Source organism: Onychostruthus taczanowskii, unplaced genomic scaffold (assembly GCF_017590055.1).
Source record: "Onychostruthus taczanowskii isolate IOZ18803 unplaced genomic scaffold, ASM1759005v1 scaffold99, whole genome shotgun sequence".
Lineage (NCBI taxonomy): Eukaryota > Metazoa > Chordata > Aves > Passeriformes > Passeridae > Onychostruthus > Onychostruthus taczanowskii.
In genome coordinates, this window is record NW_024507990.1 from 1,493,111 (window position 1) to 1,520,294 (window position 27,184).

At 52.0% G+C, this 27,184-nt stretch overlaps 1 protein-coding gene across 10 annotated transcripts in view; it reads right to left on the minus strand.

Annotated features, from left to right (window-relative positions):
* MYOCD (myocardin) overlaps positions 1–25,057 on the minus strand; it is a 34,648-nt gene extending 9,591 nt beyond the window's left edge. The window contains exons 1-8 of one of the 10 annotated variants that reach the window (XM_041427366.1): positions 24,639–24,709; positions 15,445–15,510; positions 14,616–14,740; positions 11,948–12,003; positions 7,261–7,336; positions 5,911–6,072; positions 1,638–1,813; positions 140–265 (exon numbers count right to left, since the gene is read on the minus strand). In XM_041427366.1, coding sequence (XP_041283300.1) covers positions 140–265; positions 1,638–1,813; positions 5,911–6,072; positions 7,261–7,336; positions 11,948–12,003; positions 14,616–14,646 — 627 coding nt within the window. In that variant the 5' untranslated portion in view covers positions 14,647–14,740; positions 15,445–15,510; positions 24,639–24,709. The other 9 variants (XM_041427371.1, XM_041427365.1, XM_041427364.1 and 6 more) reach the window with 9 other exon arrangements.
* Between the last annotated feature and the right edge of the window lie 2,127 nt (positions 25,058–27,184).

Here is a 27,184-nt window from a genome sequence, read left to right on the forward strand (position 1 = left end):
CTGTCTGCCTGAATTATTCAAAGCCTTTAAGACCAGACACCCAGAGCTCCCACACATTTGGGGCAGAGCACATGGGCACTCCAGGCTTGGATGCTCTGGGCTGGTTCCTGTCCTGGGCACCCGGAGGCACCGGCATTACCTTCACGGCAGAGGGCACCGGCAGCGTCGGGCTCTCCTGTCCCGCTGGCTGCTTGGGGCTGTCGCACTGGCTGCCCTGCCCCGGGGCAGTGTCCGGGGCGTGCCCATCCGCACTGGGGGGACGATCCTGCAAGGGAGAGGTGAGAGGGGCTGTGGGGCCGGACCTAGGGGCTCCTGGTACCCCGTTTCCTCACCCCATGTTGTTCCCAATCCCCACAGATGCTTCAGTGCATCCCAGTCCCCTCATGTCTATCCCAGCCACAGCCTCAGGCTATCCCAGTCCTTTCCCAGTCCTCTGCCTCCACACTCCTCCTTGGTTTTCCAGCCCTCCCAATTTTATCTGAGCCCCGCATCCCTGCTCACAGCTGGCTCATCAATATTATCCTCCAGACCAGCCCAATGTTCCCAGCTGACCCATGGATGGCCACAATCCTTCTGGTCCTCCCCCATCCCAGTCTGCCCCAGTTCCTCCTTTTCTCCCCATCCATCTCAGCCCCCCCAGTCCACTCCAGCTCCCCCATTCCCCCCAGACCCCCTAGCTTCCACATTCCCCCAGTTTCCCCTCAGTCGCCCCATCCTCTACATTTCCCCAATTCCCCCCCAGTTTCCCCGTTACCCCAGCCTCCACATTCCCCAATTTTCCCCCAGTCCCCCGTTCTCCCATCCTCTACATTCCCCCACTTTCCCCCCAGTATCCCCCAGTCCCCCCAGTCCCTCTCTCCACCCCGGCCCGGCGCTCCCCGGGGCTGCAGTGCCCGCGCTGGCCGGCAGTGGGCGCGCCGGGCCTGCGCAGCGCGGTCCCCCCGCGGTCCGAGAATGACAGAATGTCCCAGAATCACAGAATGACACAGAATCACAGAATTAATACGGCTGAAAAAGACCCTTGAGATCATCGAGTCCACTCTGTCACCTAGCACCTCCCTGTCAACTAAACCATGGCACTGAGTGCCACATCCAGGCTCTTCTTGAACACCTCCAGGGATGGTGACTCCACCACCTCCCTGGTCAGCCCATTCCAATGCCCAGCCACTCTTTCAGTGACAAATTTCTTCCTAATATCCAACCTGAACCTCCCCTCGTGCAGCTTAAGGCCGTGTCCTCTTCTCCTGTCACTGTTCCCTGGGAAAAGAGCCTGATCACCCCTGGCTTCACCCTCCTACAGGCAGCTGTAGGGAGTGATGAGGTCCCACACTCCTGAGACTTCTCTTCTGCAGTGTGAGCCCCTACAGCTCCCTCAGCCGCTCCTCACAGGACTTGTGCTCCAGACCCCTCACCAGCCTTGCTGCCTCCTCTGGACACGCTCCAGCATCTCCACATCCTTCCTAAATTGTCCCAGAACTGGACACCGCACGGGATATGAGCGCCGAGTACGGGGCAGGAATCACCTCCCCGGCCCGGCATCCCGTGTGTCCCTCGTGTGCTCCCTCCCCTGTGCCATCCCCAGCGCCGCACGGCTCTGTCGCCCCGCATGTCCCCGGTCCCAGGACGGCTCTCCCTACCTGAGGAGCCCCTGCAGGGCCGGCGGGGGGCGGCTCCGGCGCCTTGGAGCCGGGGGGCGGCTCGGCGGGGCCCGGGGAGCCGCGGCTGCGGGGCCGCTCCGGGGACAGCCCGTCGTTGCTGCTGTCCTCCTCGAAGGCGAAGGCGTCGCTCTGCCGGGGAAAGCCGCCCTGGGTGCCTGCGGGGGGAAAAGGGACCACGGTCAGAGCCTGCGGGGAGCGGCGGGGCACGGGGTGAGCCTCGTGGGGGGCTAGGCCGCGCCCGCCGCCCCTCCCGGCCCTGCGTGAGGGGCACACGGGTGCCCGGGGGGCTCGGGCACCTCCGGGGGTGCACCGCGGCTGAGGGAGAGCAGGGGGGCCCAGCCATGGACACGGGGGCTTGGGACAGGGAGAGAGGAGGGGTTGGAGGAACCAGGACCATGGCCCTTGTTCCTCAGGACCAAGAGAGAGGAGGGATCTGAGGAACCAGGACCATGGATTGTGTCCTGTGGGAGAGAACGGGGATCTGAGGAGCCAGGACCATGGCCCTTGTCCTTGGGACAGGGAGAGAGGAGGGGATGGCGAAGCTGGGACCATGGTCCTTGTTCCTTGAGACTGGGGGAGAGGAGGAGATGAAGGAGATGGGATCATGGCCCTTGATCCTTGGGAGAGGGAGAGAGGAGGAGATGGAGGAGCTGGGACCATGACCCTTGTTCCTTGAGAGAGAGAGAGGAGGGGATGCAGGAGCCCATCCCTCCAGCACAGCAGGGCCGGTGCAGACAGGTGGGACAGTGCAGGAGGGGCTCTGCCATCCTGCTCCTCTGCTGGGCTGGGATGGAAGAGGGGCACGAATCGCCCTCCCTGAGCTGAGCACCCATCCCACGCATGGACTCTGTTCTCAGCAGAAGGAGTGAGGTTGAAATCAGCTCGGAATGTGATCCATCTGCTCACAGCACAAGAGCCAACAAGAGAGGATGTGGCTGCAGGTGCACAGAGGCTCTCCATCCTGTCTCTGTGCACAGGTTTCACCCACAGGACACGGTTCAAACCACTTCTGCTGCCTGCCCAACAGCCCCAGGCTGCCCTGCCTGCACAGCTCCTGCACTGTTATCTGCTAGTCAGATGGGCAAGGGCTCTTGACCCCGAGGTTTGATGATAAATATAGTGCTGAGAAAAAAAGGGTCTCATGTGAGCCTCGGGAGAGCTGCAGGTGGGGGTAGAGGAAGGAGCAGCGTGGCCACACTCGTAATCTCCTCGTGCTCATGTCTGGCATTTGTCAGGCAGCTTGGCACGCTGATAGTGAGGTGACAAATGGGGAAATAGGAAGGGCCTGGGGACAAGCTTCCACCTGTCCCTGCTGCTGGCCTAGCAATGTGCACCTTCTCAGCGACACGCACCTCCTGCTCTGACCCCTGCCCCTATCTGAGAGATAAAGGTTATCTCCACTCCCTGTGGCTGCTGGTGCCAGGGTGGGCGAGGACAGAGCCCTGGCTCCCTGCCTGAGCTGCTGCCCAGACATGGGCTGGGGAAATGAGATCAGCTCTGTTCAACTTGCTGTCCCTGGAAAGAGGGTCTGTGTCATCTCCATCCTCTCCATCAGAGGCAGCACCCAAACAGGTCCCTGAGGAGCTGCAGCATTGCATGGGCCACCTGGGCTGCACAGGAGCTGCTGCCCATGCCTGCAGGCCAGTGTGGACATCCTCTCTTGGAAAAAATGACTCCAAGCAAGGGACACTTGTGGATCTGCAGGGCTCCTGCTGCGCTGGCAGGCGAGCGTGTGTTGGGAAGTGGTGCCAAAGCTGGGAGCACAAGGGACCTTCAGGACACAGTGACAGCCCAGAGCACGACAGGAATGTGCTGCATCCTGCTGCTTGATACCGCAGGGCTGTGCCAATGGGGAATGCTTCCCTTATCTGTCCTGCTCTCACCCAGCCCTGCCTGAGCGTATTGTTTCTCAGTCCCGTGTCCCTGCTGTAATCTCAGGCAGGATGGTGTTTGCTCCGGGCTGTTTCTAATGCACTGGGTATTGTCCTCTTGAGCGAATTGGACAAAGTGATGACAAGGACCTGGTAAAAAAAGTTCCTTGTATCACTGCTCAGCTATGCAGGGCACTGGCGGCCTCCTGTCACTGGGACGTTTGGGCTTTCGGTTGGGGTCTGGCAATTTCTGCTCACCCTGCCGGAGGTGATTAGAGGAACACGTCAGCTGAACTTTCCACTGTATAAACAGTTGAGATTCCAAGGTTAAAGTAAAATGATTTTAAACCCTGTCATCTTTCTGGTATTGCAAAAACAAAAGGCTTAACGTTCAGAAGTGCCAGTACTCATCTCCGCGCTGTGTTCGGCCCTTTGCCCCAAACTGCGAGTACCACAAGGTGCCTCTGACTCCAAAAATGAGCTTGAGGATCCTTCAGCTTGGGGCTTTCTTCTGCAGAAACCTGAGGGCTGGGATGGTGTTCTTGGTGCAGCTGCACCACCTTCTTTTCATGGCACCCTGTGGTACCAAGCAACTTCATGTTGGACCCTAATGTCCTGCGTGTTTGACCCTAAATGGGATGAAACTGGCTTACAAGGACACGTTTTCCCCAGCAATGTGATAGAAAAGCATTGTAAAAGGGAGAAATTTAAAAGTGAACAAATAATTTTTAAGCCAAACTTTTTGTTTTTAACAGTTTGGTCCCGTAAATCTCTGTTTACCACCAGGTCCTGACAAGGCAGCTGGAGAGATGCTCTATTCAAGACTCAACTCATTTGCTCAGTCTCCAAACCTCAGCTCCAGGGGATAAAGTCATGCTCACACTGCCTCAAATGTTTATAAAGGGGGGGACTTTTTGAACCTTTTTTTTTTTTTCCACTGTTCTCTCCTTTAGTAAGTGGCTGGGGAGATTTTACTTGAACTCTCCTTAAAAATTCCTCTTCAGGCAGAGTCCTGGAACATTTCACCTTCAAAGAGGAGAGCTGCAACACACTGGGAATGGAGCAGCTCCGGGGCCAGGCTGGAGAAACTGCTGCACATACACAGCCTGCACTTCACAGCCCCCAAACCAAGAGCAGGAATAGTTGTGGGGCAGAACAGAGCAGTGTCTGAGCCTGGAATATTTCATGTCATTTAAGATGGTTTCTGAGATGAAATAAAAATCAAAGCTTCCTGTTTCAACTCTCTTTTTTTGGCATCTCTCCTGTCACTTCAAGACCCTTTCTTCCACAAAACCCTGCCATTGTCCCCAGCCTCTCTGAGCTCCAGAACAGACCCTTCAAATGGGATTATGCCAATGGAAATGATCCCATTAATTGAGGAACTGGCAATGATCCATTAATTATGGGAAATGATCCCATTAATTGAGGAACTGTGAGCAACAGAACAAGAGCAACAGAACTGAGCAGCTCTCAGTGCCTCACTGGAGACCTGAGTGCCCGTTTGGACATGTGAACACTGCCCCAGACTTCAAAAATACAGGTTGCTGCCCTGTCACTGCAGGACCCTGCTGGCTTTCCTGCTCCTTTCTCTGCTTTTGGATCTCCCTGTCCTGGCACAGAGCCCTGGTGAAATTTGAGTCACCTTGCTGCTCTGTGTTGGCTCCCACACCAGCTTCCCTGCAGCAGCGTGGGAGAAGTAATTGTGGATGATTCTTCCTCCCTCCACTGGTGGGAGGAGGTGATGGAGGAAAACCAAGCTGAAGTATGAGACAAGTGCTGGGTCTGGTTGGTAGGAGTGTGCCCTGTTTGGGGCTGCAGATCCCTGCTCATATTCTCCAGCAATTTAGCACCCCAAGGATGCTCCACACCCCAGGGATGCAGCATCCTGCTCTGCTGGGTCCTGCATGCCACCAGCACCAGTGGTAAAAAATAAAAGAGAACCCTCAACCTTCCTGAACTGGGGCTACTCCACCCCCATTTATTGGGATGTGGGAGCTTGGTACAGCACGAGTAGGAGAGTCTGGGCTGGTCTCACCACCAACCCCTGTGCACTCAGGCTCTCTCCCATGCTGAAGGAAGGAGTGTTCTCTCTCCAACAGCATCACTTCTGTGCTCAAAGCCTAGGGGAGGGAAGGGGTGTAAGAAGGGAGGTTCTTTCTGGGGGAATGTGGCTGAGCACTGGTGCGTGTTTGTGTCACTGCTCTAAGATGAGAGCTCTGTGCTCACAGGCTGTGCTGGACTGGGATGGTTACTGTGAAAATAATTAAATTTAAGCAATAAAAGCAGCTCTTACATCCAGGTGGGTCACTTCCTGCAGTCACTGTGGCAGCCCCTGCCTCACTCCATGCACACACACACACACTCATATTCACTGTCACTACCTTTTATGGCCTCTTTCACAGCTGAGTCCACAGGAATAATATTCTTCTCCACCAGCTCCAAAGGCCCCGGCCTGAGCGCGATCTTCTCGTTGAGGTCATCTGCCAGTCGGGCTCTTTTCAGCTTCATTTGGGTGGACTGAATGGACCCCTCTGCAGCTGAGTCTGAAAGGCCAAACAGAAGCATCAGGACCAGGGGCTCCTGTGGGCACAGCACTCGGTGACAATGTGGTGTCCTTCAGCACAGCCTCTGGGGGCTGTGGCCAACACCTGAGTGTGGCTCAGCATAGCAGATCTGCTCTGCCAGACAGGGTGGGGCTGCTGTGATTTGGGACATGGGTCCTTCTCAGGCCCAGCTTTTCCATTCCCAAACACGAGCCTTTCTCTACCATCTCCATCTCTTCAACAAGCAATGGTGCTAGCTTGTTTTTGGGATGGAAACCCAGGGGAAAAGCAAGGCAGCAACACTGATCCAGCACTGGACCTCCTGCCTGCCAGAGGAAGAAAGAAATACAGATTGCATCCATGCTGAGAGAGCAGAGGGCAGCATTCACAGCTGCCAGGGAGTGATCTGCTTCTTCCAGGCAAGTGACAGGACTCAAGGAGGGAGGGAGGCTGCACATCCTCTCTGTCTCTAAGGATCTTGTTATCTCTGGAGATAACGAGGGACACTGTGGTGTTCTGCTGTCTGTGATGGGATCCAGCCCTGCCAGCTCTCTGCCTGAGAGGGAACACCAGGATGGGAGAGGAGAGAGCTGCTGTGGCTCAGACTGATAGCAGGGCTTTTCATACAGCTCTGCTTGGGTCATTGATTGCATGGGCTGTCACACAGAATATCCAGAATTACAGCAGCACAAAAGATGCCCAGCCTTGGGAAGGTGTTACAATGACCTGCTCTAGGAATTTCAGTGCCCTGGACAACAAATTCCCTGGGTTTGCTCTTCATGATCAGATATTGGCACCAGTGTGCAACAGAGTTCTCTCTCACAGCTGTTCCCTAGAGCATCTTACACTGCCAGGGATGGGAGAAAGACTGGATGGCCTTGGGACTGTGTCTGTCAGGGAATAAAAGTGTGTCCTGCTTCCTAACACCAGCACTGGACACAATTCCATACGACTTGTCCCATTTGAGCAGCTGGAAAAAAGTAAGGGTGATGAGATTCCTGCAGGAACACAAGAAGGGTAGGAGGAGCATGGACACAATTCCATAAGACTTGTCCCATTTGATTCTGCCCTCCATGAGCAGCTGGAACAAAGTAAGAGTGATGAGATTCCTGCAGGAACACAAGAAGGGTAGGAGGAGCACAAGTCCCAGGGCAGGAGACACAAGGAGTATGTGGGAGAAGCTCTTACCTTGCAGAATGTGCATATTGACCAGGTCTGACCTCTCAGGCCTGCTTCTGATCTTGTGCTTGAGATAATCTTCAGTCTGCAGAACACAAACGCAAAGTTACCTGCCTGCAGCAGCACTAAGGTACTGAGAGCACCTGCCCCTGTGCCATCCCATGATTCTTTTGGATTTATTACAAGCTGAGTGAGCTCCTAAATGACATTTTTCATCACTGAAATGCTGGCTTGTTCTTGGGCAGAAGCTCCTTGGAAAGGGAACAACGTGCACGTGGCTGCTGGCTGTTCACTGCACCCACTCTGTGCCCTTTGTCATCACTACTGGGCTTCTGATGCCTGAAATGTTGAGGGCTCATAGGATGGGTGACACCTATTCCCTGGGAGTGGTGGGCCTGCCCACCACGTCACCTCTGAGAGATGCTCCAGAATGCCCTGGCAGCAGTGGTTTTTTGGGAAACCCAGCACTCCGGAGCGAGATATCAGGCAGAACAAGTCATGAAGTCACTCAGACTCTGAACCCTGCTCAGCCACGAGGCTTAACCTTCCTGCAGCCTTGAGCCCCTGTGCTCTGTGGTTCCCCACCCAAGCTGTGATATGGGGTTGGGAAAATCTGCTTTGCAGTCACTGCAGCTGGGCTTGTGATGGACACAAGGTCCTGGAGCCTTGTGCCAACTCCCTCATGGCTTTAGGAACAGAGAGGCACACAGAGCTACAGGAACACCATCCATAAGGGCCAAGAAAGTCAGCCTTGAGGGCAGATGACCTCAAGAATACAAATATAAATACAAATATAAATATAAGCTTATCCCCTGGTGAAGAAAAGCTAGAGCTCAACTTAGACAAGCTCTTAGCAAAGCTGAGCTGCAAGAAGAAATAGCACAGAAATTGTACATAGTTCAAAGAGACTAAAATATTAAGGATAAATATAAAAGAATAACACAAGCAGCTGGAGCAAAATTGGAAATCCATAGTACAAAATGTACAGGATCATAAGAAAAAGATCTTATAAGGACTTCTGCAGCCAGGATCAGGCAATGGAAAGTGCTGTCTGTGTTCCATAAACAGGAGAAATAATTCTCAGCATACTGCTGAGATGGCTACAGGATTTAATGCCTTTTAAAAACCATCCTCACTAAAAAGACAAATGGCTCTTTATCAAACAGGTGGCTCAGCCAAGAGCCTTCAGCAAGAAAAGAGAAGAAACCCCAGTTGTCAGGTTGGAGAACAGGTTAGAGGGTACTCAGAGGAGTTAAATGTTCCCAAACAATTTTGAGACACACAAGGCTGGATTAATAGCAGCTATCTATGGTTCTCTGGGAAACTGGGCAAAGGAGAGTGATTGCTAGCTTTAAAGGAGATGGGAAGAAGAAATCAGGGAACTGTAAAGCAGACAGCAAGATATTGGACCCAGTAATCAAGCAATCTATATAAATGAATTTTGAAGATAGCATGGAGGTGAGCAACAGCCAGGATGGATTTATCAAGAACAAATCACATCACACCAACCAAAATTCCTTCTATGGAGAAATGACAGTTTTCTGGTACAGCAACAAACAATGAATATCATGCAGCTTGATTCAAAGCATGTTTTGACATTATCTCCCATGGCTTTCTCACATGCAAGCCAGAGAAATTTGGTCTGGATAAGACTAATATAAAAAAGGAACATAGCTTTGGATCACCAGAGGAATTGGAAATGGCTCAGAGTCTAAACAGAAGAATAAATCAAATCCTGTTACAAAGCAATTTTCCCTGCTAGTCAATATATTAGTTAATGCCTTGAATGATAGAAGACACACTCCCTCGTTCTGAATCATTCAAGGCTAACTGATTACAGTGCACCATGGTTTGGCACAACTGGTGATCTGAAATACACGTGCTACAGTTTCAAGAAGGACATTTGGGAAGGGCTGTGGTCAGGTCACAGCTGCAGCTAAACCAGCAGATTAAGCACTGCAGTGGATAAAAACTTAACGCCCCAGAAATGCTCCTGCAGTGGTCACTGGACAGGGCCTTAAGCAGAAATTATTTACTCCATGCATTGGAAAAGTATAAAAGGCTCTGGAGAATGCAGTGGTCAGCAGCTGACCCACAACCCCAAACCAGCAGGGGAGACAGCACAGGCTGTCAGCTCAGCCCTGTTCTGTGCCCTGCAGCGAAAGGGCCCATGGAAGGGCCTGAGCAGCAGCTGCAGACATCACCCCTGAGTCAGAGATGAGACCAGTGAGGGGGCTGAGGGGAGGGGAGGTGGGTCAGCCCAGAGGTGAGATGGCTATTGGGGCACAGCATGCAAAACAGCTTTTAAAAGTGCTGCACGAAAAAAGAGACACAGCTCTGAATATACACACAGTACTGTGCTCGAACCTCAGCAGAACAGCTGGGGCTGGGAATCAGGGGCCAAGAGCTCACTGCACACCTCAGAGAGCACCAGAGCAGGTCACTGGCACTGGGTGTCTGTCAGTGCTCATTAGCCAGGACCTTGTCACTCTCTACAGCTCCCTGAAAGGTGCCTGTGCTCAGGTGCTCTTTCTCCAGGCAGCACTGACAGAACCAGAGGACACAGTCTCAAGCTGCACCAAGGAAAATATAGGTTGGATATTAGGAAAAAGTTATTTACAGAAAGGGTGGTAAAGTTCTGGAATGGCTGCCCGGGGAGGGGGTGCAGTCACCATCCCTGGGGGTGTTTAACAAAGCCTGGATGTGGCACTGGGGGCCAGGGTTTAGTTGAGCTGTTGGGGCTGGGTTGGATTCGATGATCTTGAAGGTCTCTTCCAACCCAGTGATTCTGTGACCCTGTGAATTCTGTGATCCTGTGAATTCTGTGACCTGCCCAGTGGGGCTGTTCTGCTCTGGGGCAGAGCCACGACAGCCACCCTGCAGCCCCTGTGTGCTGAGCCAGACAGCCCCAGGAAAGCCAGCCTGCTCTCTGTCCTCCACCCCAGGAATCTATTATAGGACATCAAAGTCTGCTGTGCTGGCCTGCTGCCAGCCTCTAACATAGCCAGTGACATGTTTAAACAAATAATAGACATTTTATTTACTAAAGTCTTTACAACGCCTTACCCTTCCCCCATATTTTTCACAGCTTATTTCCACCAACACAATCCCGTGCTTGGACCATGTGTGGGTTTGCCTGGTCCCTGTGCCAGGTCAGAGCAAGCTGGTGTCTGCACCTGAGTGCATTTAAACTCACATAATGCATTTCCAGCTAATCCTTAGATCAGGTCCTGACTTGGGCTCAGCTCCAGCTGCTGTCCCACAGCTGTGTTCCTGCTGTGACTGCAGTTCCTTTGGACCCTGGCTGTTAATAAGCTGCATTTGTGCCTCTGGGGTGCAAATGATGAACCCTTCAGATGTGAGCTTTTTTAACATCAGCTGAAGCAGAGGAGCTTTCACAACACATGAACAGTTATCTGCTTTCTGTTTGCACAACATCAGCTTGGGGGAATATCAGCTAAACAACAAATGTCTTGGAGTAACTGTCTGGAAACAGCTGCTGATCTTCCCCTTCCCAGGTGTAAGCAGGGCAGCTTTGCAAGGGAATAATGTTTATTATGGGCTGTGCTCAGTGTCTTCATTAGCACTTTCTAAACATGCCTGTGGTTTGGGATAGACTAGACCATCCTTCCCCTTTCTCCAGGCAACTAGCCAGTGAAAGCTTTTGAAGAGAAAGACAAAGAGACACAAATGTATACTTTAACTGTAAAATATATGACACTTCAAGGATACTTTGGATTGCTTGAAATTTTTTAAGCATACTAATCTTTCAGAGTCATACTGTATTTCTTAGGCTCGCCATTTATTACCACGGGAGACTTGGGGCAAGTGATTTGGAGTGTGTTTAAGTTCAGAAGAGCACTTCCCTGTATTTCACAATCATTCTTCCTTGCAAAGCCCTTTCCTATGTGACTGCAAGCACATTTTGCAGATTAATGGAACAAATTCTTGTGTTCAAGCAAAACCTGCATGATGAATTGCTTCCCTTTCTGGGATCATCCCTCCAGCGTGATCACGGCTGCATTGTTGGTGATTGGAAAACCAATGTGATTTCCCAAAAAGTGATCAGATCACAGAATTTCAAAGTGTTCTGGAATTGGCTGCTGCCTTTGGCAGTGTTTAGGGAAGCCTGGGGTGGGTGGGAGCCTGCCCCTTTTCCCCCTTGGATGTTGTGTCCTAATGGCCAAGCTGCACTGCAGAGCCGAAAGCCACAGCTCCTGCCTGGTGACAAGTGTGAGCTCCCTGGGGACTGGCTGCAGGTGGCCTCTGCATTCCCCCTGCACACTGTCTGACCTGTTCCCTGCTCTCACCTCGCTGCCAGGGGTGCAGAGCAGCCAGCACAGGAGGAGCAGGCTGTGGATGTGACCCGGGGGGGAAGCAGCAGCTCCAAGGACTGACAAAGCCATGCTGAACCCTGCCCTGCCCACAGCCTGCTGTAAAACCCCACAGCTCAGCGCACAGATGCCCCATTTGCCCTTTTTTAAAACCATCCCTGCTCAGAGAAGGGTGCTCCAGAGCATTGGTGAGCCTGGCAGCATTTCTGGAAGCAGAGGAGGTGCCCTGCCCCTCATCCTTGGCCACTGGGCCAGCGTGGAGGGTGCCAGAGGAGGGGACAGTGGTGGAAGGTGCTTCCAAACCCCGTGCCTCATGCAAAGCAAGCCCATGTGTTCCTCTTTGGGACGGCTGCAGGAGTTACCTTGGCTCTCTCCAGACTTTTTCGCTGTTCATGGAATGCAGATGGGCTTTTCAGTGCTGCAACAGGAAAGAAAGAGGAGCAGTCAGCACAGGAGCGGAAGCAAGCAGCTACCAGGATATTCAGCAACAGCATTTTAATGAGTGCCATAAAAATAGCAACACAAACTAGCTGTTCTCTTTATTGTGATGACTAAAAATAACTCAGGAAAGCTCTGGGAAATCCCATGCTCTCAGCCAGTCCATGGCAGGAGAGCAAGGGGGATGGAGAGCATGGGGAGAGCAGGAGGCACGTGGGCAGGGAGGGGTGCAGGCTTTGAAACACAGTGCTCTGTGGGACACGTCAGAGAGCAGAGAAATCTTTTCCCTGTCATGTTCCCTGCAGGTGGTGGAAGGCACCAGAGCTCCAGAAGACAGATCTGGGAGGAGCAAACACCTGTGAGGGACCTCGGCTGAAAGTAAAACCTGCAGGTGACTGAGGCTTGAGGTCAGCAGGAGAATTAATACGTGCCTCAGCTCTTGGGTCTGGTGCAGCCTCCAGTGAGGCACTGCCAGGTGGCCCTTTGTCCCTCTCCTGTCACTGACCATGACTGACATTTGTCCTGTCCCCTGCTCAGAAGCAGCTGTGTCACATGGGACCTCCATGTCCTCAGCATCTTCTGATTTCAAGGAGGATTAGCCCAGTGGTGCTCCCAAAAATAGGCAAATAATCCCTGGTAGCTCTGGGACCAGTGAACACCAGTCCCATGGAGCAGCCTGTACTGCAGTCATGGAGAATCTTGCACATTTCCCTTTTTACTCTGGTGCAGTAGAAACTGAGGCAGAATTTGCATGGTTAAGGGGTTAATACTGCTCACATCCTACAAAAATTATTTTCTGTCTGTGTAAGCAGACAAAACTAACTGTTCCCATTGGGACAAGGAAGGGGAAGGTGTCCTGACCCACAGAAATAATCTGCTGCAACTCTGTCTGGCAACAGAAATTCTCTTTCCATCTTCTGAATGGGATCCAATAAAGACAGAAATTATTTTCATGCAGGCCTTGTTATCCTCCATCAGTCTAGGGGAGGATGAAAAGAAGACTGGGGAGAAACAGGAAAGCTTTAGGGGCCCTCTGAATTGACTTTTGATAGTCAACACCCAGGCAGCCCCTGGAACACCCAGTGAATGACAGCAAACCACAGAAGGCACATTCCTACTCCTGCCAGTTGGAAAGCAGACAGACAGACAGACAGACAGACAAGCTGGTGTTGCTGTGCCACGCTCCAGTGAGCAGCCACCAGCATTGGTGACAGCTGCTTTAATCAGAAGCAAAATGAAACAGTGCACATGAGAAAATGGAGTTAGCAAGAGAGATGACTTTCCCAGCCCTGCTGACGTGAGGTACTGGTGTTGGCAGTGTGCTACAGGCACTGACCAAGTGCTGCAGAGTTTAGTAATTTACCAAGATTTTTGGAGGCATTATTGGGGGTGCTGCAGCTTGTGCCAGTCTGCAGAACAAATAAAGACATTGCTAGCAATAGCAGTTCAGAGAACTTGTCAGGGGATGAGATTTCAGCATGAAATGGGTGAGGGGCTGGGGGCACGGGGCAGGGGTGCTGTGTGTGGTGTTGATCACCTGGGGACAGCTGTTTCAAGGCTTCAGTGAGGATGAGGTGGTGGCTGTGTACAGCAGGAGGGCCTTCAAGCACAGCTATTTTTGCAGTCCATCACAGCCAGGGGGACTCACCTGCTGGTCCTCAGAACCAACATGGCATGGGAAGATACGGTTAATAAAGACTTGTTTTTCCTAAGGAATGTCTGCACATGCCCAAGCCGTGGGGAAACTGGCTGGGGCTCCCATGTATTAAATGCTAACATCTGACACTTCCTCTTGATGTCAAATTCAGCAGTTAAATTCTGCGTGTTTGTTTTTATAATGGCATAAGTGCCTTTTCTTCTATTACTTTCAGTGAGTGAACCGTGCTCAAGTTTCCCAAAATGGTCTTCTTGGACAGAAACCAGACTGCAAAATGTCAGCCTAGAAGTTGGGAGTGCAAAGAAGCTGTAAGTAAGAGGAAAATACCCTTCAGTTGCCATCAAATATATTTGGCTGAACACTTTGCAATGTGTAAGGTTGGAGGTGTCGGGTGCCACGTGTGACAGTGCAGCCTTGCAGAGCAGCCCCAGGTGTACAAACCTCTCAGGGGGCACTGCTGCCCCATGCTTTTGCATTATTCTAACAAATATCACAGCATTTTGTCTAAAGCTTCAGCTCCTGGAGTCTTGTGATCAAAGGGCCTGCCCTTTCGTGGCAGGCAGCATAAAATCTGGATGCTTAAAGAAAGAAGCAGGTGAAGAAATGAAAGTATGCGTTTATCAGTCTTAAAATCATTGACATGATTTTTGTCATCCTGCTCAAGTTTTCCTGGTTCTTGGTGCTGACAAGAATGTCCTGAGAAGGAGTCTGTTGTTCAGCACAGTCCTCCAGGAGGGACAGGGGAGGGACAGGGTGCAGCAAGCAGTGCCAGAGCCATGCTCTTAGAGAGGTGACGTTCTGCTGCTCAGGCAGGAGCTCCATCACAGTCTGCAAGGGCAACCAGAAGAGACAGAAGTGACACAGCCTCTGGAAAATTGTGATCTCAGCAGTGAACCCAAGGGGTCCTTGATGAGACAGAAAGGATAATCCTCTACCTGGGTCCCAGGTAAGCCCAGATTTGCACATGGAGCCTGAGCTAGGTCAGGATGGAGTATTCCACTGAGCAGGGCTGAGCTCCCAACATCCTTTCTCCAGTGCTGCTACAGCTTTCATGATGCACCTGCAGGTGCAGAAGGGGATGGTTTTCATTCACTGGCTCTTTGGGCTCTAGCAACTGACTTTCTGGTGCAGAATGATTTCATGAGAACGCTGTCCTGGGGTTTGTCCTTCAGCTGGAATGCCAGGTGAGCAGGGGAGGGTGGGGTCAGAGGGGAGCACATCTGTCACTCTGCAGCAAGCAGCCCCCATGGCCTCAGGTGGGCACTGACAGCTCTGCCCTGTGGGGCCCTGCCTGGCACAGATCTGGGTATGTCCCAGTCCTCCAGGGGTTGCCTGGGCAGTTCCCAGAGCTGCCTTCCTCCCCAGCCTCCTGGAATGAGCCCCCTCATCCTCCTCCTTGTCCTGTCACAGAGGTTCCTGGCCTTTACAGGACAGGAGATTTTCTGTGCTTGCCTTGTGAACAGCTTTGTGAGTCCTCTGCTGGAGCTGGATGTGCTTGTCCTGTTACACCTCTGGGACGGGGAGCTCTGCAGCTGAAATTTTGGATGGTAAGCATCTCTCCTGACTTCAGTTTGAGCAGGGCCATTACAGTCTGTGTGATAAATGCACCGTGCAGCACCAGGGACCATCACATTTCTGCAGTGCCCCTGGAAGCTCTGAGCTGTGGGGTCTGAGCAGGCAGCTGGTGCCACACAGTGCCCCAGCAGTGCCCAGGATGAGCACAGCCCTCTGAACCAGGATGAAGAAGGCAGAAAAGATACTCACGTGGCATGATGCCTTGGTCTGCCAGCTGCTCACGGGTCCTTCTCTGCTGGAGCCGGAGCTGTAAAACTGTGAGAGAGAGAGAGAGTGTCAGGGACAGGGGCAGGATTGTACAGGGACAAATGTGCAGGGTTTGTGTGTGGCACACAGGTCTGGCACTGATCCCTGCTGCTGCTGGACCAGCCTTGTGAACAATTCAGCTCATCCCATCGCCCTGGGAACCATGCCCTTGAGTTAGGGTCATATTCTACACCTTTGGTTTTGCAAATTTGTCTTTGAGAGGACACCTGTATCACAAGGTAAAACACAAAGCTCAGTTCCCTGCTTTCCTGCTGGAAGCTCAGTACAGCTTGCCACGACGACAGACACCTCAGTCACAACATAAGCACACACTTCCCTGCCCACAAGCACAGCCGAGGCTGCTTCTCCTCAGCTGCCCGGAATGAGCTGGGGTTGGAAGGAAAAGAAAGGCAAGAACAGCATTTTTGTCCTTGGGAGCAACCTGCTCTGCCAACAGCTCATGTCTACAACACAGCTTTCCTGGGATGTGGGATGGAGCTGAAAAATAATCCCTCCCAGAGCAGTCCCCAAAGCATGGGGCTCCCTGAGATGCCATTGCTTGTGACTTTTCCATGTCCTCTGTACAAGCCATGTTTCACATTCAGAGCAAATGTTTAGTGAAGGCTTCCTATGGGACAATGATCTCCTGCCAAATTCCAGCACTTCTTTGGACACCAAAGATAGATTCTTGCTGTGAGGGAAAAATGTAGCCTTCAGTATGTGGTAAAGTCTGTGTGTGTGCTGCTCTTCTGAACCCAGGCTGAAGCTGGTGGCTGAAGTCACTGGCAAACCTTGCTGCCAGGGGGGTTTGTAACCCTCCTCTGCCCCATGGCACCACCCTCAGTAGGTGCTGGTTCTGCCTGTGGACATGGATTTAGACCCTCACTCTCAGGTACCTACACTGCACCCAATTATCTGCAGAAGTCATCCCCTGAGGGACCCTCAAAACCAAATGGGACAGTCCCTGCTCTGGGAATGTCTGTGTTTCCTTCTGGGCCGTGCAGGCAGGTTAAAGGTGACCAGCTTCTGGCTGGGGTCTCACCCAGGGTGAGCTGTACCCCAGTTTCTCTGCACAGTACCTTCTCTGTCACTGCTCACAGTACTGTGCAGAGCTTGGCACTTTCCCTGAGGGAGATGGATCTTTATGGAATAGGTGAGCTAAGGGAGGTCAGAAACTGTCCAAGAACAAAAGCAATTTGCCACTCACCCAAGAATGGTTCTCTACTCTCCTAGTCCTGCTCCAGTGTCCCAGGCATTAGAGCAACCTGCCTTCAGCTGAGGCAATTTACACAAAACAGCAATTATGAACAGGAACCAGAGACAGCAAAGCCTTCTCCAGTCACACACACCACCCTGCCAAGGACAAAGCAGTGCCCCAGCAGGCTGTAAAATATCCCAAGTGAGGATCCTCCATCACTTCCCTTCACAGCTCCCACGGGTGCCAAATTATTTGCACCATTTCACTCCAACTTCCGACACAGCCAGGCCGAGTGCTGTGCCACATCCACACAGGCAAGGGGATTCCAACAGTCTGTGCATTCAGGGCCCACATTCCCTGCTGCTCCTGCTTGTTTCACAGCCCTTCCTAGCAAACAAACAATTCAGCAGCCCCCTGGAGCAGCCAGCTGCCAGCCAGGCTGGTGAGGAGAAAAAGGAGAGGGTACAAATCCCCTTGGAGCATAGCTGGGAAGGCGATGATGATTTCCCGTGCGGTGGGTGTAGGATTCATCATCTGCCCTGCTGCAAGGAGTGATGAAAACCTGTGGGTCTCGCTGCCATATCTCCCACTGCAGGAGCAGCACTTGGGCACCCAGATCCTCCAGAATCCCAGATCTCACTGCCTGCCAGGGAGCAGGGCACAGGCTGGGGTGTCCCCCCACTGCAGCTGGTCCATTCTCCACATCACAGCCCATCCTCTTCCTCCTGCCCTGGTGAGACACTGCCACAGAGGGGTCTGCGACTATGGAATGATAATTTTGTGTGAGGAGTGTTACTGTTAGGTTGGACGTGACATACACGCACATGATTAGGGTCTAAGAAGAAAAAAGTTTTTATTGTGTGTGTTCTCCAGCTTATATACTCTTAACAAAGCATGATTTTAAGTCATTAACTACATCACAACATTATATTCATTGGTGCAAAGCAATTAGCGTCAGTATAATTGGCAAAAGTTTTTAGTAAGGCATGAATACACATCTACTTATGCACGTAGCCTAGCTTACAAAAATGTTCATGTATCTTTTCTAATCTGTTTCCATGCTGACGGCCTTGTCTTCTTCCTTGCTATGGATACACTCGAAAATCATCAATTGTTATTCTTCTGTTAACTCACTTTTGCTTGCAGGCCAGCTGTCAAGCCCCTCCATAAAGGAGGAGAAAAGTCTCCAGTTTGGTTTCTGTGCTGAGGGGTAGGAAGGCTGTGACCCTGCAATGTCAGCACGCAGTGCTCTGGTGCGAGAGCTGAGCTGAGAGCTGAGCAGGTCACTCCCCTGGCCAGGGACTTCATCATGGGCCATGCTGAGCTTACAAATCTCCTCAAGTCTGGCCCATCCTTAAGCTACAGGGCAAGCAGGAAAATTTTATGCTGTCAAATAATGTAAGGACAAGCCAATGCAAGTACCAGCCACTTCCAGGAGCAGCACACACTCAACAGTTGAAAGAGTTACTTCAGCCACCAAATATTCATCTCAGTCTGGATCTCCTCATGCAGTAGGATGCATGACTTGACTCTCAAATATTTCTGTGGACTTCCAATACCTGTTGCAAACCATGTGAAGAAATGTAGTGGACAGTGTCAGACAAAAATGCTGAACATCCCTGCACAAGAGGGAAGCAGCCTCTGAGGCAGTGCTGCAGCTTGGCAGATGCCAGCTTAGGGCTTGCACCTTTCCCTTAAAGTGCCTAAAACCAGGGCTGGAGGAGCCCCTGGCACCGTCCAAACCCCATTTAGCTGCTTCTTTCCTCAGAGCTGTGTCTGACACCAGCTTCATTCCTTTCCTCTTCCTTTGCTGCATCTCTGGAGGCCTGAGCTCTGAGTGCTGTATGGGAATCAAATTTTCTTGAACATTCTTATTTTTCAAGGGAACTGCTCTTCTAACACTTCAGAGGAACACTTATCATATGAAAAGTGGTGGCTGGAGAACTGAAGAGACAATTTTGGTCCCTCACCTCATCCTTGTTGCCTGCCTGCAGCAGTTTGGATGGTGAGAAGTGCCAGCCAGGGATCAGCTGTGCACACTGCTCATCCTGTGCCACCACCAGCTGAGAGACACCTTTCTTCCAGCAATCCTGCTCCCTCCTGGGCTACCCCACGATGAGAAACCCTCCTGGGATGATGAGCGACACGGCAGACCGATCCCAGTGAATTTGCTCCTGAACTTTTTCTGTTAGAAATACTGCTCACTTCGATGCTAGCACCAAGTTCCATTCACTGACACTGCTTTCCAGAAATGCCCTGCGCAGTAGGGCTGCGGCAGTGGTGCAAACAAGACCTCCTGGCATCAGTCACAGCTGCCTCTGGTGGCCCAAGCTTTGAGCACTGTGATTTGCAGTCCTGAGTCATCCTCCTCTCCAGGAGCTGACCTCAGAGCTGTGGGAAGCTCAGAGGACAGCTTGGGCCTTGCCTGGCCTGGTGATGCACAGAAAAGACACGTTCAGAACTTCTCTCCACCCCAGGAACAGGCAGACCTGGCATCTCCTTCAGCCTGTGAGGACACTTTGAGTCTCAGCAGGCAATCAGGATGGGATGGGATTTTATCACCTCCATCAGAGCATCCCTGCACTGGGGCATTGCCAGAGCACTCCAGCACCATCCTGTCCTTGGGGAATTGGCTGAGCAGCCCAGGGGCCTGAGCAGCACGAGGCATGTGTCTCATGGGGTGGGGGAAGTGCCCTCCTCATGGTGTTCAGGACTAGGACAGGCAGGCAAAACCACGACTGACCTGACCTCGTGTTGGGGCTGCTCTGTCTCCAAGGAGGAGACCACTGAAAAAGCAGCAGCAAGTCACTGTCACTTCTGCCACCAGCAGCTCCTTCCTGCCCTGGTGGCTCAGAGCTGGGGTTTGGGGAGTGTGAGCACCTCAGTGGTGCACAGGATGGGGACAGCTCTGCTGGGGTGGCAACAAACCGGGAGTGGGGAGGGGGAACTGCTGTTGGCAACAGCAGCAGTTTTGTTGTCCACCAGGCAGCAGCTGAGCAAGGTGAAACACAGGCCTGTCCATGGCCATGGTGTGCACCAGAGGAACCTGGTGACGATGGTGTGTCCAGAGGAACCTGGTGACCATGGTGTGTCCAGAGGAACATGGTGACCATGGGTGTACCAGAGGAACATGGTGACCATGGTGTGTCCAGAGGAACCTGGTGACCATGGTGTGTCCAGAGGAACATGGTGACCATGGGTGTACCACACACACATGGTGACCATGGGGTGTCCAGAGGAACCTGGTGACCATGGGTGTACCAGAGGAACATGGTGACCATGGTGTGTCCAGAGGAACCTGGTGACCATGGTGTGTACCAGAGGAACCTGGTGACCATGGTGTGCACCAGAGGAACCTGGTGACCTGCCCCTGCTCACACACTGACTGGCAGAAAGAGGCCCTGGAATCAGAGAATATCCAGAGCTGGAAGGGATCATCAAGTCCAACTCCTGGCTTTGTTTTGGATCCAGCCACCTCTGAAAGGCAGGACTGCTGCTGGCTGTGAAATTGGCTTTCAATTTAAAGTCTGAGCTATTGTGTGAGCCTGCTGGGGAAAAGCAGCTGCCCCATGGGGTCCTTTCAGTGTCCCAAGGTCCAGCAGGGCAGGATTAGGGCTGGCACTCTGGCAGGTTCAATCAATGGTCCTTCAGGGCTGTGCCTGCTCCTCTGCACCAGGAGCAGGAGTCAGCTCTCAAAGCAGGACCTGAGCAAGGGCTCCTTCCCAGCCCAGCAGCAGACTGGCATCAAACTCCAGCCTGGAGTGGTTCTGAGTGGGTGACAAGCCAGCCAGCCCCCTTGGTGCTGCCACAGCAGGGTCTCACAGGACTTTTCTGGAGCTGCTGTTTTGCAAAACCACCTTGACCAGACTTTGTCTTGAGCCCCTCCATGGATCTCAGCCCGTCTGCTCTGCCCATAGCCATGAGCCACAAGGAGATTTCTCTGTAACATCGTGTCTCCAGGCCCGTGCTATCCTTAACATAACCTCTGTAGGATCTGTGTGAGCAGAGATGAAGCTGGAAATGGCACTGCTCAGCCAGGAGAGCCCTGGTCATCCTTTGCCATCCTTTTCCTTTGATCTGTGCTACAACATGGTTGACTGACAAAGAAACCTGACTGCCCATTAAAACACTGAGGGATAAGATGCCAGAAAAATGAAACCAAGCACACACTGATCTACATCAAGTCAGTGTTTTACAAAAACTTCACAAAACTGTCTCACCAGCTGCAGCAAGGCCATGATTTGAACACACACACACACACACTGACTGTGACCTGTATGAGTTCATGATCTGAGAGGAAACAGGCGCATGCTTTATCTTTGGACACCAGGAAAATCAAAATAAAGGCTCTGCCAAAACGCCTGGCCAAACACCCTACCAAGACCTATTCTCTTCTGCCTTTATTGACCTGCTGATTTTGGTCCAAATCGCTCTGGCCACCGGAGGCAGACAGAATAAATTCCTCTCCCATCTCAGTTTCATTCAGGCCCTATGTGTAAGCTGGAATTCTTACCTCCATGGAGCCAGGCAAGTCTTCTCTGCAAACCCACACCCATGTGTACACAATTAGGTCTTGGTACCCCATGCCAAGCCATGCAGAGCCTTATTTATAATGTTAAACTTTCACTTCTCACCAATTATCTGAATTACCACTGAAGTTAGGCAGATATTGGCCTTGTAAGCTCTTTCCATGTAGCTACAAAAAAAAAGGTCAGGACTAAGGTTGGATCTGCATTTGTCAGCTTTGTTTGCTTTGTCTGATGCCAAAGCTTCTCCACTGCTGGAGGACAACTGGTTTGTACTGAGAGCAAGAGATCCCATAAATGATCATCTCTGGGAAGAGTTAAATGTGTTTCTGGAACAGCACTTCCATGTCCTGTTGATTTAGTGCAATCCCATTGATAGTTGGATCGTATGGGACAGCATGGCAGACTTGAAGAATCATCCTGCAAATTCCTGCAAAATTTGTCAGGATGACCTCGGATCAGAATATTTATCTTTGGCCAAATAGACAAAATAAAGAGGCACACAGCTCCTTGAGGAAGGGAAGCAGGACCCTGCAGGACTGCAGCGTGGTGGTGATTTTCTCTCTCCTCTGGGGCAGTTCAATGCCTGGCACTGGGATAGCCACTGTCCCTCCTCATGGCACAGCTGTGCTGGTCCTTCACTGGGACCACTGGGGAGACAAGAACAGCAGAAAACACTGTGGCACTCAAGGGATGCTGAGAAAAGCCACAGCCACCACCACAGCAGCCTTTCCTGCATAAACACACTTCTGCTTGCTGCTGATGCTATCGGATAGAAGTGAGGGACAGGAAGCTGACCCTGGAGCCACACCACTGCCACCATCTTCTAGCTGCCACCTCCTTGCTCCACTTTCTGCATAACACAGAGATCAAAGGGATTCTGGGAGGAGGAAACAACAAGTGATGTATCTCCAGCTCCTCTAAACACACATAACTCCTTCAGCTGCTCAGCGTGCGCAGGCCAGCGAGAGACAGCAAAAGTTTAGTTATTAAGATTTACTTCAGCCTTCTTTAATATTGGCCTGGAATCCTTCAAAAGGGATTCAGACTCCTCATGAGTCATGGAGCACAGCTAATCCTTCCCAAACCTGGGGAGCAAACAGAGCCTCACACCTGCTGGCCAAGGAGCGTCCCCAAAGCGATGGAGCACGGCTCAGCGGGGCTCTTTGGGGCTTGGCATTTTTGGGGCTGATCCCTCCTGCCTCTGTGCAGGCTACACAGCTCTGGAACTGCTGCTGTCCTCTGTCACAGCCCTTGAGCCATGCAAGACAGTGCGGGGCACAGCCCATGGGCTGTTTGAGGCGTTGAGCCCTCTTCCAAGCGAGTGGAGGATGGTAAATCAGAGCTCTGCACCTCCTGCCATCCCTGTGGGGCTTCACAGCTGACAAAGCCTGCACACAGAGCAGGGACACCACGGGAAACTGCCACAGAGGCTTTGCAAATAAAAGATATTCCATTAAATACTAGCTTTTTCTTCTCTGTTCCTCGTGTTATTAAAAATCCAGCGCAGACTGAAAGCTGCTTTATTGACTTGTTTGGGTTTCTCAGCATCCTGATCTCCTCCCTCCTCACACTGTGACAACCAGGGCTGTGCTGTGGCCATGTCCCACGATACCAGCGGTCACAGCCTTGGGGGCAGCGAGGTGCAGACACTCATTTGGGATGCTGGTGAGCCCAGCTCCAACAAAATCAACAGGCAGAGAAATCTTGTCAAATGGGAAGGCTGCCTTTCAGCAGGCCATAGCAAGGGATAGCAGTTGTGGGAATAAATCATGAACCAAAGAATGCCCCACAAATTAACTGTCCTAGAAATGCTGAAAGGCACGAGAATTTATGGATGCAAAGACCCACAAAGTTTACTTTTCCTGGAGAATCATTTGAAAAATATGTTTAGAGAGCCCGCTGTTGGTTCCATAATAAAGCCAGCTTACAAATAAACCAGAAATGAGCCTTAAAAACAATCCTGGTTCATTTGAAAAGAATGCAGGGACAATGCACAGCCCGTCCTCCGCTCCTCAGGGAGGTGGCAGTGTTGCTTTGTACATGCTGGAGGAATTGTTACAGACTGAGATTTTTTTCAAATGAACAGCAGTGCACCATAATATACCAACAAAATTTAAGGAATGACTTAATCTAATGAAATGTAAGATCAGAGCGATATGGAAACCACACCAAAGACCTGGACCAAGGCTTTGTATAATTCAGCCAGACTAGGACACTTGTGTTTGCACACACACTCTGGGGTTTTCAACCAATTGCCAACTTCGTATTTGCTGAGAAAACAAAGTTTAAGTTGACCACCCAGCTATCTAAGAGATCCTGATAACAGCACTCATGTCTCCCATCAGTACCATAAATCTCCCATTTCATTATCTACAATGAGTAAGGAGGCAAAAACACACACGGCGTGGGTGACATGCCAGAGCGGGTGCATGCTCCAACGTGACTGCCCTGCCTGCATTTAAAGCATCCCGTACAGCACATGCAGCTGATTTATCTGCACATCCTCACAGATAATATTCCCAGGCAGAACTTCACCTCCGGGAAGGTCAGAGAAAGCACCTTGAGAACAATTTTTTTTTTTTTGGCGTTACTGTTGAAATGTACAAACAACAAGGCAAGACACCCGGTCCCAAGGAGAGCATACTTACTATAGATGCAGCCAGTGACTAAAGGCATGAACATCCAGCAGAGGGGCTGCTCTAGAAGCGACTGTCCCATAGTTCACCTTCACTCACCTTCACTCAGTGACTGTCCCTGGAGAAGCCCCTGCCTGGTGCTTCCCCTGCCTCACGAGCTGGAGGCATGTTTTACTGCGAGCCCTCCGCGAGCGGCAATCAATTGTGCGCCTCTGGTTTTATTTCTCTGATGATGTCACTTTAAATACTTTTCATGTTCCATTTGTTATTTTTACTTCTAAAAATGACGCATTTCTTCAAATTCATTTTTCTCCAATTAGTCACAAGTTAACGGAACAGGCTCGGCTGCCTGCCTGTCAGAGAGGGTGTCAGGCCCATCCTCTCCGTGCTTATCCCACCCAGACCCACAAGAGCACCTGGAATATACAGACAGCATTAGGCACCTTGTTTATCCCAGATGCCCTTTTGGCTTCCTGCCCAAATCCTTCGCAGCAGGGCCAGGGCAGGAGAAGCGGGAGCTGCAGTTTTACCGAAATCAACCACAGACATAAATCAAAGACAGTGAAAAACCAGGAGGAAAAGAAGCAAGAGAGAAGAAGGAAGATGAGTCTCTCCAATTGTGGAACAGCCTCTGTAAGAGCAAAGCCATGACAGCTCCACAACCCCTCGAGTCTTTTGCTCACACGCTGCTTCCGAACATTTAATGCAAAACAGTCTGTGCCTACGTCTTGACAGAGAGAGAAGTTTTAAGAGAAATCTCAAGGTTTTCCCTACCTGATCTGAACTTGCTCCGAATCAGCAAGGAGTGCTCAGACCCCAGGAGAGTCATGGTGACTCGGGGACCAGATCCAGACGCCCCTCACTTAAACCATTAACTTCCTCCACAGGGAAAAGCCGACCAAACCGTGCCTGGTGCTCAGGATTCATCCAGCTCTCCTGGACTCTCGGGGTGCTTTTACAGCCGGCTGGCAAGGAGCAGCAAGTGGCTTTGTAAGATTTGGTCCCATCCAGCAGTGACCCTGCACAGACACCGACTGCTCCCCCTGTGCTGTGTTGAACTAATTAACGTGGAGCCAGCGGGAGCCTCCTCCCGCCCGGAGTTTACTACCAGCAGCTGGGTGTCCTGGCTGATGTCATCGTCTAGCGGGGAGCAGCGACTATCGGAAAGGGTCTTAGCAAAGACAGAAGTTTGATATCTGATCCTAATTACTACCGGCCGTACGCAGCCAATCCGGGCGCTCCCCGTCTCCGCCGACTTTGGGAGCCGCTGGAAATATCAACAGAGCCAGGGCTTAACTCTTTGCAGCGTGGTGGGACACGGGTCCCGCACCTCTCTGGGGCTGGGGGGCTCAGTTCCCAAAGGTGAGGGAGGGGCTGGGGCCAGAGGATGGCTTTGGGAAGGTCGTCCCACCTGAGCGCTGCCTTGGATGCGCTCCCGGCCAGGGCGCACAGGACTGTCCGCTCGGGTCAGGGGTGGGCACGGGGCTGCTCAGGTGTCACCTGGGTGTCCCTGCTGCCGCACAGGTGTGCCCAGAGCCGTGCTGCTCTGGGAGCTCCTTTCCCGAGGGATTACCCACCTGAGATGCTCCCATGTGCTGCAGGCACCCGGGTGGTGCCCTCCGTGCTGTGGCACAGGGATACGGGATAGGCGAGGCAGGGCTGAGCCTGGGCATAGGGATACGAGATAGGTAAGGCAGGGCTGAGCCTGGGCACAGGGACACGGGATTTGTGAGGCAGGGCTGAGCCTGGGCACAGGGATACAGGATTTGTGAGACAGGGCTGAGCCTGGGCACACAGGCATGGGATTTGTGAGAAAGGGCTGAGCCTGGGCAGAGGGACAGGGGATAGGCGAGGCAGGGCTGAGCTGTGGCACAGGGATACGGGATTTGTGAGACAGGGCTGAGCCTGGGCACAGGGACACGGGATAGGCGAGGCAGGGCTGAGCCTGGGCATAGGGATACAGGATTTGCGAGGCAGGGCTGAGCTGTGGCACAGGGATACGGGATTTGTGAGACTGGGCTGAGCCTGGGCACACAGACATGGCATTTGTGAGAAAGGGCTGAGCCTGGGCACAGGGACACGGGATTTGTGAGAAAGGGCTGAGCCTGGGCACAGGGACACGGGATTTGTGAGGCAGGGCTGAGCCTTGGCACAGGGACACGGGACATGGGCACACAGAGCACACAGAGACAGTATTTGTGAGGCAGGGCTGAGCCTGGGCACAGGGACACGGGATTTGTGAGGCAGGGCTGAGCCGTGGCACAGGGATACAGGATTTGTGAGACAGGGCTGAGCCTGGGCACAGGGACACGGGATTTGTCAGACAAAGCTGAGCCTGGGCACAGGGATGCAGGATCTGTGAGGCAGGGCAGAGCTGTGGCACATGGACACAGGGACATGCAAGGCAGGGCTGAGCCTTGGCTCCAGGTTCCCTGTGCCAGCGGTCCCAAGGAGGCTGAGGATGATGTTGTGGTGGAGGATCCCTCCCCACCTGGCAAACACGCTCTCAGAGGAGAGGAGCTGACTGCAAACACGCAAAATAAAGAGACACAGACACTTTGAGGCTCCCCTTCCCCGAGCCCACATCTGGTTCACTTGGGTGGGTGATCTGCTGGCACCTTTTACTGTGTAATGCAAGTAGCACAAGCTAAGTCAAGGACAGATCTCAGCTTCCCTGACCTGTGGGTCTCACCTAGGAAGCTGCCTAAATTCCCTCTAGGTCATAAAAATACTTCAGGTTTGAAGTTTTGTTGGGATTGTTTTTTTGGTTGTTGTTTCTTTTATTTAGTTTTAATTTATTTTAATCCCATGGTTTCTGGGAAGTACTCTGAACAGTTTGGGTTGGGGATAGGAATTTCAGGGCTTCTACACTCATTTCCCCAGAGGCTCTGATTCATCAGAGTCCCAACACAGCAGAGAAATCCTGGGGTGTCTCACCCTCATGTAGTCCATGGGATAGAAGCACAGAATCATTTAGGTTGGAAAAGCCCCTCCCCAGAGGCTCTGATTCATCAGAATCCCAACACAGCAGAAATCCTGGGGTGTCTCACCCTCATGTAGTCCATGGGATAGAAGCACAGAATCATTTAGGTTGGAAAAGCCCTCTAAGATCACCAAGTCCAGCTGCCAACCCAGCACTGCCCATGTCTCTCAGCAGCTAACCCACACATTTATTGAACATTTCCAGGGATGGTCATTCCACCACTACTGGATGGCCTGTTCCAATGCCTGAACACCCTTCCATGGAAGAAATTTTTCCTAAATCCTGGCACAATTCCAGACCATTTCCTCTTGGCCTACTGCTTGTTACCTGGCAGCTG